At 51.3% G+C, this 16,225-nt stretch overlaps 5 protein-coding genes and 1 non-coding gene across 6 annotated transcripts; 4 read left to right on the forward strand and 2 right to left on the reverse strand.

Moving 5' to 3' along the window:
* Positions 1 to 91: 91 nt before the first annotated feature.
* On the reverse strand, positions 92 to 2,813 carry AFUA_1G11780 (uncharacterized protein). The gene is made up of 2 exons (XM_747451.2): positions 1,790 to 2,813; positions 92 to 1,724 (listed from the first exon to the last, which is right to left on the reverse strand). Exon 2 carries the CDS (start codon positions 1,714 to 1,716, stop codon positions 511 to 513), a length of 1,206 nt encoding a protein of 401 aa, XP_752544.1. The 5' UTR covers positions 1,717 to 1,724; positions 1,790 to 2,813; the 3' UTR covers positions 92 to 510.
* A 740-nt stretch (positions 2,814 to 3,553) lies between these two features.
* On the forward strand, positions 3,554 to 5,496 carry AFUA_1G11790 (putative nucleoside hydrolase; the record flags this gene model as incomplete). Its single annotated transcript, XM_747452.1, has 7 exons — positions 3,554 to 3,811; positions 3,935 to 3,994; positions 4,036 to 4,157; positions 4,187 to 4,380; positions 4,437 to 4,471; positions 4,541 to 4,816; positions 4,873 to 5,496. The coding sequence occupies 7 exons, from the start codon at positions 3,554 to 3,556 to the stop codon at positions 5,494 to 5,496; spliced, it is 1,569 nt and encodes a 522-aa protein (XP_752545.1).
* A 538-nt stretch (positions 5,497 to 6,034) lies between these two features.
* Positions 6,035 to 8,354, forward strand: AFUA_1G11800 (basic helix-loop-helix domain-containing protein). Its single transcript, XM_747453.2, has 2 exons — positions 6,035 to 7,494; positions 7,555 to 8,354. The coding sequence occupies exons 1-2, from the start codon at positions 6,892 to 6,894 to the stop codon at positions 8,149 to 8,151; spliced, it is 1,200 nt and encodes a 399-aa protein (XP_752546.1). The 5' UTR covers positions 6,035 to 6,891; the 3' UTR covers positions 8,152 to 8,354.
* A 2,540-nt stretch (positions 8,355 to 10,894) lies between these two features.
* tP(AGG)1 lies at positions 10,895 to 10,984 on the forward strand. The gene is given in 2 exon segments: positions 10,895 to 10,930; positions 10,949 to 10,984. It is a non-coding gene (tRNA).
* Positions 10,985 to 11,859: 875 nt separating this feature from the next.
* Positions 11,860 to 14,028, forward strand: AFUA_1G11810 (uncharacterized protein; the record flags this gene model as incomplete). The annotated part of the gene is made up of 2 exons (XM_747454.2): positions 11,860 to 12,145; positions 12,201 to 14,028. The coding sequence occupies exons 1-2, from the start codon at positions 11,907 to 11,909 to the stop codon at positions 14,026 to 14,028; spliced, it is 2,067 nt and encodes a 688-aa protein (XP_752547.1). The 5' UTR covers positions 11,860 to 11,906.
* A 15-nt stretch (positions 14,029 to 14,043) lies between these two features.
* On the reverse strand, positions 14,044 to 16,096 carry AFUA_1G11820 (allantoate permease family MFS transporter; the record flags this gene model as incomplete). The annotated part of the gene is made up of 6 exons (XM_747455.1): positions 14,044 to 14,686; positions 14,755 to 15,026; positions 15,076 to 15,176; positions 15,231 to 15,758; positions 15,813 to 15,963; positions 16,085 to 16,096. 6 exons carry the CDS (start codon positions 16,094 to 16,096, stop codon positions 14,044 to 14,046), a joined length of 1,707 nt encoding a protein of 568 aa, XP_752548.1.
* Between the last annotated feature and the right edge of the window lie 129 nt (positions 16,097 to 16,225).

Consider the following 16,225-nt stretch of genomic DNA (forward strand, 5'->3'; position numbering starts at 1 on the left):
TCACAAGACTAAATCTACGTATGCTGAGGGAAGAAGGATGACCAGAATAATGGAGTCTATCCAGTATCTGCATTAAGGTCTTTGTCGGATTGAAAATATGAGATGTCATAACCCTTGTTTGAATTCATCACTCAATTATTGATCAAAAACAAATATGTTATAAGAACAGTCAAGAGGTCGCAACAAAGACACAAGAAAAATACATGAATTCTTTTTCCCCTTTCTCAATTTTTCTCCTCATATAGAGTCTCTTCTTTCTTCTGGCCAAATTCAACCATGTTTCTCTCTTTCCTTCTTCCCGCGCTCAATCGTGGTAGAATGTATCCATCTCACCCGATACTAGACATTTTGTGGTATATCGAAGACAGCCCAAACGCCAAAGCCATGAATAATAAATACAGTCCAAGGCTTAGATTCTTGGAAGGAATGAGAAGTGTGCTGCTCTTATACGACGTTGTCTTCGTCTCCAAAGGATAAAAAGAAAAAGAAACGGAATGTTACACAGATCGTCTAAGCGGCCCAGTCGGAGTCGAGCGGGTGTCCTTTCTGCTTCGAGCGCAGAATATCGGGTATATAAGTGGGGGTCACAGTGACCTTGGGGGCAGCGGGAACGGCCGCTGGAGCGGCAGGAGTCACCTGGGTCTCAGACGCACTGGCCTCGCTGAAGCTCTCATCGGCCTTTCCGCCCTTCTTCTTAAGCTTCTTGCTCGACACAGTGGTCCAGTCATCACTAGGATCAGCACCCAGGATACGCATTTGCTCCTCTTCCGACGGAAGGCCCTGGTCCCACTTCTTCGAGCTCGAGGTAGTGGCAGGAGACTGCTTAGAGGATGGCGTTTCGAAAGTGTCCAGCAGTTCCACGTTGGGGCCCTGAGACACATTCGGGGTGCCGTTGGATGTGGGGTTCACCTCCTTTGCCTGCCAGGCGTTGCTCTGAGGCGCAACGAGCTTGGTCTTGGCCGCTTCGCGGCGCTCAGCCTCCCGGGCCGTGTGCAGCTGTTTCTCGAGAAGCTTGCGTCTTTCTGCCTCAGCTTCCTGGACTTGTTGCTTACGAGCCTCGTTCTTCGCCCGTTGTTGGCGTTGCTTCTTCGTTTCGACCTGCTTGAAAGACTGAGCCTTCTGCTTCTTCTGGGGCGCTTCCATAGACCCGGTGACACGGAGGACAGACGCGCCGGGAGCAGGAGCTTCGAGCATGTCCGATACATATCCAGCGGAGGAGGCGGTAGGCTTCACCATCGGGGAACCCGCGGGGGAGAGATCATCATCCGCGTCGGCGCCAGCGGTGGAGGAGGTGCGAGCCGAGACGCGAGATCCGGAGCGCTTACTCTCCTCAGCCTCGAGTTGGCTGGTGGTCTTCTTCTTTTTCTTTTGAGATTTACCCTCGCTGCCGCTCACCTGGGCGGGGATTCCACTCTTCACAGCGGTAAAACGCTTGGCCATCTCCTTCCGGTCGATCTCTTCATCCCCATCATCACCCTCCGTAGCTTTGTACTCGAATGCGGGCTTCTCTTCGACCTTTTTGGTCGTTGCGGATGAAGTAGGCTCGTGGGATTTTTTCGCCTTCTTCTTGGGCTTCTTCACTCCAGTCGCACTTTCTATCTTCTCTGCCGCGGGCTTGACGGTGGGCTTGGCTTTGGGATTCGGGGCATTATAATACCATCCCAGGCCACCTGCCACCACGAGTAGCAGAGCCCAGCTAATGTAAGGATTCATCATGGTTCAAGCTGTATCCGCAACGTGTCAGCTCGTCAGGATCGAAGTGGGGCATCAGTGTAGGAACGGAGCATACCTCGGCAAATTCGTTCTTCAAAGAGAAGCAAAAGGGACAAAAAAAGTAGAGGAAAGTCGTGATATTTATGGTCGTCGTCTCAATCGATCGTTCCTTGAAGTAGAAGTTGGCAGAACGGCGTAGGAGATTGGGCAGGGAGTAGCCCCTGGTAGTGACTGATCGCAGATAATTAATTGACTGGAAGTTTTGCAGTGATCCAATTCAATTTATACCATCAGGCCCAGAGAGGTTGGAGACTCGGAGGGTGGATGGAAAGTTGAAGGGAGTTAGGGGCGGAGAAGTGGCGCCGAGAAGGACAGATTGCGTCCGCGAACAGAAAGAAGCAGTGTCGTTCGAGCGACCAGCTCTTTACCAACTCGATTTTCGCACCTTTTACAAAGGCTGGCCAGGAAAATTGACCTGATCAGAGAGATTTCCGACTGGCTCAGGGAAGTTGGTTGCAAGTGAAGAGGTGAGGTCGCAAGGGTATGAAAAATGGGGGGAGGGAGGGAGGGATCACCAGAGGAACATCGAGACCGCTGGTTGATCTCAATTGAGAGATGAGAACAAACAAGATGAGCTTATGATGAACTGAAGGAATCGCTGGAAGGTCAGTATGAGTGAATGACCGATAGGGAAGAGAGGTAAGTGGTAGTGAAAGGTGGATAGAGGAGGTGGAAAGGAGGAGCGAAGTGATAATAATTACGACGGAAGAGGACACAGTCACTAAACTCCGCTCTCCAGGCCCTCTCAGTATGGGACCTTTGAGAGGAGATTAAATAGGCGCTCCGGAGTAGCACTGGGAAGTCTCCACTGGGTCATATTTCACTTTGGCAAATGATTAATTTCATTGATCTTTGAATCCCAGCCTATCGGCCATCAATTGATAGATAGACGTTGTTTAATCAAGCTCGTCCAATGTTTTGATCGTCACCTCCTTTCACACTCCACCTGTCGGTATACTATCTACCGCCCTCAAAAGTCATGAACTAACCCGAAGTTGTCTGAAAGGCAGTGAGTGGCATTCACTCTGAATTCAAAGTCCTCTAAATGCATTAACAAACGGTACTTGCATACGGAGATAGATGATCCAGCCATCATCAAACAGACGACAGGGGTAATGCGCGTGGGGGGAAGCCAACCAATCCATCAAGCCATGAGTTATTTCCAGGCCTTTTCCATCTGCACATTCCCCTGACTTTGTCATCCAGGCTAGATTCAATATTATTCACACAGGGCTGGTCTGATTGGTGCCGAGATACACACACAGTAACTAGTCTAATAGTCACAATCATAAGTAGTAAGGCTGCACCAGAACAGGCCACGTTGACGGTTTGACTGCCGAGCTATCCTCCACAGGGTAGGTCGGTCTTTGTCTTCCTACGTACCGAACGTCAAGAGAAACTGCAACACTGGCAAACAATTTGAATACAGAAGTACTAAGTATTCTGTTGGAAGATGATTTTGTAAATATTGACAACTCTTAACTCGTACCTCAACATTTCTTACAAGTTTATAGATGAGCAATTGACTCATTGGACGCCACAAGGGTACCTATACTTGAACTCATATCCAATTGATTGATGTTTAATCAAGGAGTAAACGGGTAATGCGAGAACGCGCACGTCCTGACTCGATGGTAGATATAACGTCAAGAAATCTCAACCGTCTGTTCTTCAATCGTGTTATAACCATGGGTGTTGCTGCCTGATTTCCGAGGCCAAAAGGAACCTCATTATCATGCATAAAACGGCATAAGGCTTACCCTAAGCATGGTACGGGGCAATGTGGCTGCCTTCTAGAAGAGAAATTCCCATCCGGAAGTATACTCCATACCTATCTACGAGTTTGCCCAAATTCTGGCACCGCTTTTGTGAGCAAATTGTCGCCTGCAAATTCGCGGTCAATTACATAAAAAGATCGTGTCCAAATACACAATGTAACCTTAAGCCACATCGGCGTACTCCGCACCTACTCTGTCGCCTTGATGAGAAAGTTCCCAGTGCCCCATATGGTGGGGAATATGATAGCAGAGCCAAGACTGTACCTAGGATTCCCCATCCCACTTTCTGTTGCCTTTTGCAACTATCAACTTCTACAACGATTTGATCCAAGAAAGCACCACTCTGTTTTTGGTGGCCTTGTCAAACATTGACCGCTCATAAGATTGATTTATCAACTTACCACATCATGGCACCGAAAAAGATCATCATCGACACCGATCCTGTATGCCTTCGCCAGCTTTTATTATTATAAGTATACAAAAGCTGACTAAATGTGAACAGGGCATCGATGACATCCTCGCACTTCTCCTTGCTTTATCCGCACAGTCTGAAGAGGTAGAATTGCTACTCATCTCTCTGACCTTTGGCAACATCGAAGTGAGGAGGTGAGTCGCCGTCGTCCTAGTTGAATCAGTCTTCCATTGCTAACTATGAAAAGCTGCCTTCGTAATGTCGTCTCCATGTTCCACATTCTCGAACGAGAGATGCAATGGCGTCGCGAGCATGGCCGGCCTGAAGGGTTTGGCGCCCTGCACGCCTGTCGACCGGTCATTGCCGTTGGGGCCGAGGACCCTCTAGAAGATCAGAAGATGTTGGCCGATTATTTTCGTATGCACCTTTTTCACAAAGAAGTTCGCCATTGATGCTAACTAGTTGATGCACAGATGGAACTGACGGTCTTGGGGGCATTCACGCTAGCGTATGTTGGTATTTTCGACAGTCTCTCCACAGATGCTGACCATCGCAGCATCCGCACTTCACTCCAAAGGAAACATGGGAGCATATGTTCGATCCCTCGGCGGATCCCACTGTCATCGAGCCCATACGCACCGGAGACTCGGCGCATCGGTCCTTTATTGCCTCTAAGCGGCCCGCGCACCAGGAAATCCTCCGCGTACTACGCGAGAACGATCCCGACACTGTCACCCTCGTGGCCGTCGGCCCGCTAACCAATCTGGCCCTCGCTTCCGCGGAGGATGCCGAGACTTTCTTGCGTGTCAAAGAAGTAGTAGTCATGGGAGGAGCAGTCAATGAACCGGGCAATGTAGGCTTACCTCCCAGCTATTCTTATGGGTCTTTTTCTGGACTAACAGGTGGCAGGTCACACCCGTTGCAGAGTTCAACGCATACGCCGACGCATTCGCCGCGGCGCGCGTTTTCGCCCTCACCTCCCCTAACCCCAAAACCACCATGCCATCCGGCACCACCCTCCCGTCCTACCCCGCTAAACTAAGCAAACAGCTCACACTCCGCCTCTTCCCGCTGGACATCACGCACCGCCACGGCATGACCCGCGGCCTGTTCCGTCAAGCTGTCGCACCCCACCTAGAAGCTGGCTCGCCGCTCGCGGAGTGGATGTCGGCCTTTATGGCGCACACCTTCCGAACCATCGAGAGCCTTCACCGGGACCAGGTCGGTGATGCTGTCGATCTCAGCCTGCATGACCCCGTCTGTGTCTGGTACGCGTTGACCGCGGAGGATGCGGGCTGGAAGCCCTCCGATGCCTCGCCTGAGGATATCCGGGTTGAGACAACGGGCCAGTGGACCAGAGGCGCGTGCATTGTCGACCGACGCCCCCGGCAGCGCGTCGAAGGAGAAGAGGAAAGTGCCAGCGACCATGGCCATTGGTTGAGTACGAAGGCTGGAAATCGTATCTGGAGAATGGAGAGTTCGCCTGCGGAAAAGAACTTTGGCGCGATTCTACTGGAACGGATATTTCGATGATTCCGTCGTTAGAACTGAAGCATGCGCCTTTCATTAGAACAAATAGATGCAGGGGGAATCTCTGATAGAATAGTACATATACGGTAGACTACTATATGAAACGTCGATCAGTGTATATCACAGTCAATTGCCTAGACTGTGATGTGTACTAGAGAGTGCTGGGTGAGAGCTGAGCTGCAAGAACGCAGTCGCCGATGAGATCCCTGAATCTACTGGGTGCTTAGACGATGACTTTCGTACTTTGGAAGATCCATGCTTCATGAGTACCCACAATTATCTAAAAAAAAAAACGATGCGCGGAAATGAGAAATCTCTCGTAGCCAAGCATTTTTCGAGGTATTGGCTGCCAAGATCAGACCCCCTTCTATTTTGAACGAAATGTAAAGTTCCTTCGAGGACATGCTGACGCGGAGAGTTGCCGCTTGAGTCACAGCGGATTGCTAGCAAATTCCCCTGTCCACTTCGGAGCCGGCGATAGCGTAATAGGGTGGTATATCTGCATATTTTTATTCGGATTTACAAAGCAGCTAACCGTAGCACCTACTCCGATCGTAGTACTTAAGAATTACTGCTACTCCGTACCCAGGGACATAACAGGAAAAAGGTATGCGTGGAAACCCTCAAGAGTTAACATGGAGTCACAGCCAGATGATGATCAGTGCACCCTGGTTTCTCCAGATATTCATCTTTCCGTGTCCCCTTATCAAAGCCTTCAACAGCAGCACGAGCCCCAAATTGGTGGATGAAATGAGCCCAGGGCAGCCGGTCTCGTGCCTCGTCGACCCCCTGGTGGACCAGCCTATCGCAGCCCGAGAAGCTGCCGCGTGGGCAAACCCCCAAGCACGCGACACCCGTTTTCGCCCAGCGTCTGTAGGCCTGGAGGTCCTGCCTAGCCTTATTACCTTAAGTCCTCAACTTACTGAACTTTGTCGATCATCCACTCCATTTCCCCCCTCTCTGCACATGTCTTCCGGCTGGTCGAATCATCTTCTCAGGAAGAGGCAGCACGCCTCTTCCTTCCGCTATCAGCACGGTATTCGCATCTACACCGTGTTTCCGGCTTGGTGAACAATGTCCCAGATTTGAAGTGTCTTAGGGACAGGGGTCCGCCTAAGGAAACTTTCTCCTATATGAGTACAGAATACGCAATTGACCCGTTCTTAAGAGGCCTGAGGCTGCTGTCTCTTTTTCTTCGGGTTCCGTCTTTCTCTTACTCCCTTGTTGCCCGTCTCACACGTGTCTCTTCTACGGTCAATTTGTAAAACGACAATTTGATCGTCGTACTACAGCTTGCTACCAAGCTGCTCCAGGTCGTTTCGTCGGCTAATTCAGACCTCTCTATTTTCCCTGCCTCAGACGTCCAAGGTGTTGTTTTGATACACCCATCCTGCCATCATGTCGCGTTCACGTCTTCCCCCAACTCCTTCAATGTCTGGAGAATTCATCATCAGGGAACAGCCCTCCGTCGACGGTGCGGACGCCTTTGCATTGCCTCCAGCTGCCCTAAGCCCAGCCAGAAGCGCGAGCGCGAGCAGGAGACCTTCCAAATCAGACTCCTCATCTTACTTTCCTGCTTCTCCTACCTCACCCGAACTCACAGGCGTGGGCCGCAATGCAAATCCTCCCCGTCAGGCTGGTACCAAGAGGTTACTTGAAGATTTTGATCTTCCTCCTCCGCCGACCCGGACCCGCAAGATCATTCAGATGAAGCCCAAGACACAAACTCAGGCCAAGCCTGCCACAACAAACACCAAGCCTTCAACCAAGGATAACGGGAAGAACCAGCCTGCCAGCAATGCAAACACCGCAGCATCTGCCAACTCGAAGAAAAAGCAGCCTAGTGCGACAAGCGCCGCAGGTCGGAAAATTGCCAGGAAAACGGCGCACAGTCTTATCGAGCGTCGGCGGAGATCTAAGATGAACGAGGAGTTTGCGACTCTCAAGGACATGATTCCCGCTTGCCGGGGTCAGGACATGCACAAACTTTCCATTTTGCAGGTACGATCATTCTTACTTTCCAAACTAATGGCTGCAAGCGATCTCTGACTTTTCTCACAGGCGAGCATTGAATATGTCAATTACCTGGAAAAGTGTATCCAAGACCTCAAGACGGCCGGCAGTCAACGGTCGACGGCATCGCCGTTCATGCCGCCTGCTTCTCCCTCTCCCACGTCACCCGAGATGCTCGGTGAAGTTCGCAGTGGGACGCAATCAACGTCTGTGTCCCCAGAGCTACTGCCTAACGGTGCTCACACCAACAACACTTCGCCAGCTTTCTCTCCTCGTAGCCGCATGGCGTCAACAGGGACAGCGATCGAATTTTTGCCTGCGATCCTTCCCAGCCCGGCGTTAGGTCCAGTCCGCTATGGCGAGGGGACCATGCACCCTCCACATGGCTCATGGAACGTCCCGTCATCTACACTTACCTCGCCCGTCATTCAGCCACGAGCCAGCAATGCCTTGTCTGGAACCGACGCGGACATTGACCATGAGGCCTCCACCGCCCTGCTCATGCTGAACAGGGATCGCCGCGGAACTGTTGGTTCTATCCAGGAGGGTGTTTCGTGTCCTGAGTCTCGGAAGAACAGCACAATATCGATACAGGGCTCGCAAAAAAAGATGGGAATGAGTGTCAAGGACTTGCTTATTGTATAGATTGTATTTCCATTGTTCCGGCGTCAGGAGGTTTAGCCTGTTTCAAAGAGGATCCTGAGTGGTGTTCTGGTTTCTCTTGGTAATGGAATATGAAGGCGCGTGGCTACTGGGACTTTATAATGAATAATGATCTTTGGAGTTTACGGAGTTAGATACCGATTTACTGCCGCAACCAATACACTTAAACGGATCAGCTCTAGTTCAGTTTAAACTTCTATCCCGTAAACGAATGTAAACGAACGTATCCCAACGATCAATGCATCAGCAGCCATAGCTCACTAGTCCGAAAACGCCCCGCCAGATGCATCGAGGATGAAATCTAATTATCTCTATCAACACCGGGCCCCTCAATTACGGACAGTGGGGGTCTCACTCGGTGCCTTATCATGTGGCAAACACCTATTTCGAGAGGGAGGGGAACAGACCAATCAGACGAATCTTCCAGTCGTCTTCTCGGAACCCGGACAGCTATGAGGGGAATCCGGTGCAACACTGGGCAGGGGTTAGTCTAGGTACGGAGTAGTCGCACTCAACTTCGGTTTCTTTCCCCATAGAGAGGTTATGGTGCATTGAAAGAGGCTGGACTCGTCCGTGCACTTCGACTTTCATCTGCTCAGCGCAAAAGGCGCCGCAGGCGAGCATAATTTCCCTTTTAAGATCCTTATGCTTGGATCCTTGCCGTGTAATCTATTGTCACTTGTCAAGGTGTAATTCGTAGGTAGCCCCGAGACAGTGTCTCTACAGTATGCCTTTGCTTGGATATGCCATTTGCCTGTTTTTGGTATCCTCGCGCTGATCATCGAAGGAAGGAGACGAGAAGATGAAGGTTCGCATGCTCGAGGCGTCAATCGCAGGGCTGGTGAATAATTCATCCTCTGCGCCCACTTCTGCCAAGCGGTGGAGTGAATGTATCGCGCGTGGCTCGCTGGCTCCACCGAGTCAATGCGGAGTGTGGAGTATGCACGGATTGTAGGTAATTCCTGCGGTCTATGGCTGTTATCAGCGATATAAAAGCAGTTATATCGGTCTCTGGCTGTCTTATTGCTGTCGGTCGGTTGTATTTGTTTGGTTTGCGCATCGAGGTAAGCTGGGGACTCCGACGTACCCAAAAGACGAAAAGGGATAAAGTACTCCATACTCAGTCGTAGTACAATGATCTACGCCAAGTGCTTGGTATGCGCCCTGGTCAATCATCACCTCATAATATTGGATTGAACTATTTGAGCGGGAATTCGGGCTTTCTTGGCTTTTGATACAAGGGGAATCTCTTGGGGAGAATGAGTACTGTACGGAGTAGTAGGTAATTCATGGTTTTCATAGGTAGCTGTGGATCGGGATGCGTAAATACCGCGCTGACCAACGCAGTAGGTTACTGGTCGATGACGTCGTTGAGTGGCTCTCAGTAGGGCGCTGTGTAGGATACTCAGGTACTCCTAAGAGCCTCTACACTCCGAAGTGTCAGGGTATCTACTTTCTTCATGAGTAATGCTCCTGTTCAATAATAACAAGTCTCGAGTACCAGAGAAGTACCTTACATTTTGTCCATCAAGAAGCATGTCTGCCAAGTGTTTCTGGCCTGTCACAGAACCATCCGATCAATAAGAGTCAACCATTCACATTATTGCCTCGATCAAATGGAATTTCGATGATGATTGCCAAGCTAGGTAGCCTGACGTCGCAGTTCCCCAGTCATTAGTTTCACTCTCGGCACATCTTTGCCGGTAGACCTTCCAGTCCTAGTATCCTGGCCTCCTCCGAGGAGTTCCCAGCAAGAACGCCCCGCACGACTTGGAGTGGCTTTGAGTGTATTAGCTCATTTCACTCCCCCAATTCCCTATCTGGACTCTGCCTTGTCTCTGTCTAGCCCTAGTGACTCGCCTGTGGGTCAAACTTTGTCCTCTCTTTCGTTGCTTATCTGACTGCCCTCTGGAATACTTAACACAGCCATCCCACCCCTCCTCCCCTCACTGTGTCTCCCTCACAATCGACAACCATCCGCAACTATTCACAACTGCTCTTCTTCTATCCTCAGTGCGTCCAAAACTCCTACCAGTCATCATATCCATCACAATGTCCAGATTTCGCTCGCAACGCAAGAAAAACGCCCGCTCTATCGCTTCAGAGGACCGCTGGAGGGTCGATAACCCCTTCGGCCCTCCGCGGATGGCCTCCTTCCCCGGTGGTGGCATTCAACGAATCCGCAATACACTCTCCAGGCTGTCACCCTCCGCACGAGCAGAGAGACAACTCCTGAAACAGAAGAGCCAATACAAAGTCCCCTTGACGGAAAGGAATATCGACACGCTGGTCACCAATCAGCTCTTCTCCGATTCATTCAAACCGGAACGGCGCACGGAGCTGCAAATATCCGCCTGGCTCGAGAGACTGGCATATTAATCAAATTGACTTTACCGATGACATAGTCTGTCTCTTCTGACCGACAACTACCCAGCCCATGTCTTGTCCTCCGTGTCAACACAGAGTACTGGTCTGGTTTGAGCACCGCCGTCAGTTCAGTTCGATAATGGCTCATTAATCACACGGAAATCCCTATCCTATCGATTCGGATTGGAAACGAGTGACTTTCATTGCTCTCTTGGCGTCGACGCCATCGCCCGATATGCCACGCCAAGTATGCAAGTCTATGCCCCTTGCCGCAACGTAACGCAACGCAACAGCAGCAACCTAGCAACGAATCTCCGGCAGCTTGAGGAGCAATCAACGAGACGTTGAACCAACGATTGCCCGGGTGGTCTAGTGGTATGATTCTCGCTTAGGGAAAAACCCCAAGCATATCTGCGAGAGGTCCCGCGTTCGATCCGCGGCTCGGGCCGTATCTTTTTTATTCTTTTTGCATCTCACTCATGCCAAGCAGGCCTTGTCTTTTTTTGTGTTTTCGCCTTCAATGCGACTGTTTTTTTGTGATAGATACCCTCCTGTTTAGAACTCCGTTCTTCAACGCTGTTCTTGCTTAGCTTGGAGCTTTGATGATTTCCCCGGGCGTAGCAACAGTAATTTTGAGCGGTTCATCAAGATAATGATAACAGCAAATGATACTCCTCTACTCCGTAGTCTAGTAACAATCAAGAACTTTCAGTTTTTCTCATCTTCGACTCCCAGCAGCTGATTGGTTAGATACGGGTATACTTATGTCTCACGCGGGCTTCCCTCGTTGCTGTGCTTCATACTACCATCGACATATATCTACTTCTCCGCCGTTCGAGTCCTCCACAGCAGCAACAACCACGACCACCACCACTACAGGCCCCACCAGTCTTTCTCCTTATAATTGATACTCGTGAGACCTATTAATACCAAGTGAATAGAGGACTGACATGAACATGGTCTCACCTCCACTTTAGTGTTGCATCTCGCAAATCTTTCATGGACCTGACCATAGACACTCCTAGTGAGGGGTAACTCGCAAACGGATGAAATAGCAAGCAACGGAATGCTACGACCAAAGAAGGTCGCTATTATAGGTAGATTTGTTTACCTCCCCGCCAACAAAATCAGAGACCATATGAGGTTTGCGAGTCCCCCGAAGAACTCACTGTTTAATAGGCGCCGGGCCGTCTGGCCTCGTTACGGCCAAGACACTCCTGCACCATTTCCCGGAGGGCACATTCAGCCCGAGCATCTTCGAGAAACGTCATGAGATAGGCGGCTTGTGGCCCATTTCTCGCAGTCGCAAGGGTTCCGATTCAGGTTCTGTCTCAAAAGATCATGGCGCAGCTGGACCAGTGAATCCGTCCATGCGAACGAACCTCAGTCGCTTCACCGTCTCCTTTTCCGACTTAGCCTGGGAGTCGGTGCTTGGGGGTACAGATGTGCCTATGTTCCCGCAGGCATGGCAAGTGGGCAGATACCTGGAGACCTATACGGAGCGGTACTTATCTGACCAGGTGGTCAGGTTGGGGTGTGAGGTTGTGCATGCGGTTCGGGAGGTGGTGGGAGGCCGGCCGCGATGGACTGTGCAGTGGGTGCAGAGGAGGTATTTTGTTCTTTCGGGATTCCTGTCCATTGCATGGCTGATATAGTCGAAACAGTGAAAATGAGGAGCAGGGAGATGACACCGAGCAGCGCACAGTGGAAACTGAGTACTATGATTTCCTGGTTGTTGCTTCGGGGTACTTCTCTCGTCCGTATACGCCGGACATCCCTGGACTTGCTGCCCTCGCCGAGAGGACTATCCACAGCTCCGCGCTTCGCAGCCTTGAAGATTTGGATGCGATTGTTGAGAAGGGCTCTGATGGAGGAAGATTGATTGTCATAGGGGGAAGTATGTCGGGCGTGGAGGCAGCTTCCTCTCTCGCCCTTCACGTTTCCTCATTGAGGTATGCGCCGGGGTCATCCGTGCAAACGGATAGTTTCCCCGAGGTCTACCACATATCTAGCCGGCCTTTCTGGACGGTGCCGACATATATACCACACGCGCAGAAGGACAATGGGACTGGCACAGAGACGGTATCTCTGCTCCCGCTTGATTTAGCTATGTATGATTTGGCCCGGCGGCCACCAGGGCCAGTTGAGTATGCCTTTGGCCCTGTCTCGGCAGCGCAGGTCGCCAAAGTGAACGATTATTTCCAATCAATTTTAGGAGAAGACTATACGAACATCGGCCCTGGAGATATTGGGTTTAAGGGTGGCGAAGAGGAGACACTGCAACCACGGTGGGTAGCTATAGGGAATGATTACGCAGAGTTCGTCCGGTCAAAAGCAATCAAAACTGTCATCGGCCGTGTTTCAGCCGTGCATGCTTCCTCACCTGGTCCGGCAAAAGTTGACATTGAGCTACCTGGGAAAGAGAGCATGTCGCTCGATAATGTTGCAGGGATTGTCCTGGCTACGGGATTTAGGCCGTTTCCTTCGCTCGCGTTTCTCCCAGAAGATGTTCTCTCTGCATTGGAGTATTCCCCCGATGACTCCTTCTTCCCGCTGATCCTAGACCCAAAGGGTGCTTCTAATGCCAATATCCCTGATCTGGGTTTTGTCGGCTTCTATAGAGGATCGTACTGGGGCGTCATGGAAATGCAGGCCCGAAGTCTTGCGCAGACCTGGGCTGGAGACGACACAGAGCATGGCATTCAGTTTTCCGCGACAGAGCTGGAGAGCAAGGCACAAGAAAGACAGAAAGTTCGTGAATACCGGAGTGCGGATCCGAATCTTCACCGAGGACAGTTCCCAATGGGAGACTATACCGGGCTGATGGAGTCATTCGCACGGGATCTAGGTATCTGCCGTGCTCCTTTGACGGAGCTCGATGAACGACCTGGCCCTGTTGTTCCAGCACGATATGTCATGTCTGGTCCAGGGACCGCCGATATCAGAACGAGTTTGCAGGCTCTGCAAGAGACTCTGCAACCTAGAAGGGAAAGTGCCAGTCCAGCAGTGGCCATGGCGGTCTTTCGAGCGCTTCACGGCAGCTGGGACTTTACTCGATCAGGACAAGATGGTATATCATCCGGCATTTCTACGTTCTTCCCACGGTATCCGTCCAGCCCCGCTTATGAGAAAGAATATCTGTGCGAGGAGAGTGGCCAGAAGCTCTCAAGTTTTGCGTACCGGCTCACAGATAGTCCCCAAGATGCGCAGATCACGGTATGGTCTGTTGACTCTCGGGACAAGACTGTTGTTGCCCTCCTGCACGGTCTAAGGATTTTGGATCAGGAGGGTGCAAGCACGTCAAGACAGGGAGAGTACACTATTCGCGCAACCAGCAGCCAGTGGAGCAGCAACCGCACGTATGAATACGTGTTTCGATTCAATGGTGTAGCCATATCATCCTGGGAATATACTGTTCGCAGGCCACTGGACCACGGGTTTGTCTTGCATAGAACGATATACAGACGTATCCAAAAATGCGACGGTCACTGACCATCTCGACTCCAGTTAATAAGTAAATCGAAAGGCAGGATGGTCATCGCCCAGATTCTCCACTTCGTCCTGGGGCAGTTCCAGCCTCCAGTCCCTTCTACCTGCATCCCTTATTCTATTTTCCCTCACCAAGTAAGTCAAGAACAAGGCGCACGCCGCTCCGCAAATCCAGGTCATCCCCAGACTTACCCCGTACCCGGTAGTATATCGTGGAGCCTCCTCCTTGAAAAAGATGTTACTGGCCACCAGCCCTCCACAATTGCCAAATCCAATCTGCATTGCCGACGCAATGGACTGCTTGTAATGACCCGCCATGTTGTTACTCAGCCAGCCCATGAGGATCGGTTGGGTCAGGTATCCGCCGCCTGTAATGGCGAAGACCGCAAAGTAGCGCGCCCCGACGGGCACCGAGGCCTGGCAGAGCAGTATCACATAGCCCATGGTTGCAATGAGACAGCCTGCCAACGTGAACAGGTACCGGTGGCGCAGTCGATCGCTGGTATAGGCGGCGGAGAGGGCGATGACCGTCGCGACGCAGTAGATGGGAATACTCATGACCTGGGCTCGGACGGCGGTCCATCCTAGCTGGTTAAGGATGGTGGGGGTAAAAAAGGAGACTGCGTAGCCGGTATTGACAATGCCAAAGTACATGAGTGGTCTTCGTAGGAAATTTACCATCAGTTCTGTATCACTCTGAGATCGAAGGACGGTGGACATAGGACATACCCCAGGTAGATCTTGGGATCTGAAAAGGCACGTCGCAGTGACTTCTTATCCAGACGGTCCATCCTCGCTTCACCCTGGTCTTGTGCTAGACGGCGGAGGAGCAGCGCTCGCTCGTCCTCGTTCAGGAACCGGGCGGTCTCGGGCCAATCGACGACGATAAACTTAGCGATGACCGCGACGACAATGGTGGCGAGACCCTCGAGGATGAAGATCCAGCGCCAGCCACTGTACCCGGCGACACCGTCCATGTTGTTGATGGCGTACGCGAGTAGCTGAAAGCATCAGCAACCTCGTTTATCAAGAGAAAGATGAAGGATCTACCCCGCTAATTGCGCCAGCAACGATACTCGCACTGAAGAAGACGTTGAGTCGCCATTGGAGCTCATGACGACGATAGTACATGTTGATCACGTAGACGGATCCTCATGAGAAGTCAGCATGCGAGCTCTGAAACGCGGACAAGAAAAAGCAAGTACCGGGCATGAAACCCGCCTCGAAAACCCCAATCAGGACCCGGCACACCACCAATCCTTGAAAACTCTTCGTGACGCCTTGACAGACAGTCAGAATCCCTGTGGCACTGTCAGCATCGCTCACCACCTCGGCCACCGCACAAGAAGAGCTAAACACACCCCAAGCAAACATAATCCCACTCAGCCACCACGACGGCCTCATCTTCTTCAAGAGCATATTACTCGGCACCTCGAAGAGAATATACGGAACGAAAAACACAAACAGGGCGATGTTGTACTGATGCCCGGTCATCCGCAAGTCCCTCTCTAGCCCCATCAACCGGGCATTCCCGATGTTGATGCGGTCGAGAAAGGCAAACATGAACAGGACAGTGAGAATGGGGACAACGTGCAAGTCGCATTTCCATAGGAGCCGTCTCTCCGCTGCACGATCGAGTTCATCTGGCAGGAGGGAAGCGGACTTGATGTCCTCGATGGTGGCGTGTGTGCAGTCGTCTTTTTCGTCCATGGTGCCGGTGCCAGTACTCGTACCTACTGGAGTAAGACAAGCAGCAGCTAGACTATAGCCTTACTATAAAATACTACCTGACACGTATGAGATCGGCGATATCCACCCTCTTATAGACATTCGACAAGCCCAATATGCATATGTCGTATGCACACCCCGCATATTGCGGATTTTTGTCCTGATTCCGCGATGGATTGCCGAGTCATTGCAGGAGGCACGGCAATTCCGCTCTCCAGGAGACACAACTACAGAACCGGAGTATCTCACGCGTGACTGAGTTCGATGTGGCTGACTTGACAGCTCAGATAGTTAGAGCTGAACGCACTACCAGCATGGCAGCAATACAAACCAAGCTAATCATGAACAGAACTATGACAGCTGCTGGTCAAGAACCGAGCAACTGGGTCGGTGCCAAACGCAGCAGGCGAGGATCCGATCCTCAGTTCAGTTCAGAGGATGGCTTTACCAGACTCAATCCATAGTAGGATTC

This window comes from Aspergillus fumigatus, chromosome 1, assembly GCF_000002655.1.
Source record: "Aspergillus fumigatus Af293 chromosome 1, whole genome shotgun sequence".
Lineage (NCBI taxonomy): Eukaryota > Fungi > Ascomycota > Eurotiomycetes > Eurotiales > Aspergillaceae > Aspergillus > Aspergillus fumigatus.

Coding starts and splice junctions, on each gene's coding strand:
- AFUA_1G11780 (XM_747451.2), bottom strand. CDS start 1,716: ATGATGAATCCTTACATTAGCTGGGCTCTGCTACTCGTGGTGGCAGGT.
- AFUA_1G11800 (XM_747453.2), top strand. CDS start 6,892: ATGTCGCGTTCACGTCTTCCCCCAACTCCTTCAATGTCTGGAGAATTC. Junction 7,495..7,554: donor ACAAACTTTCCATTTTGCAG/GTACGATCATTC, acceptor CTTTTCTCACAG/GCGAGCATTGAATATGTCAA.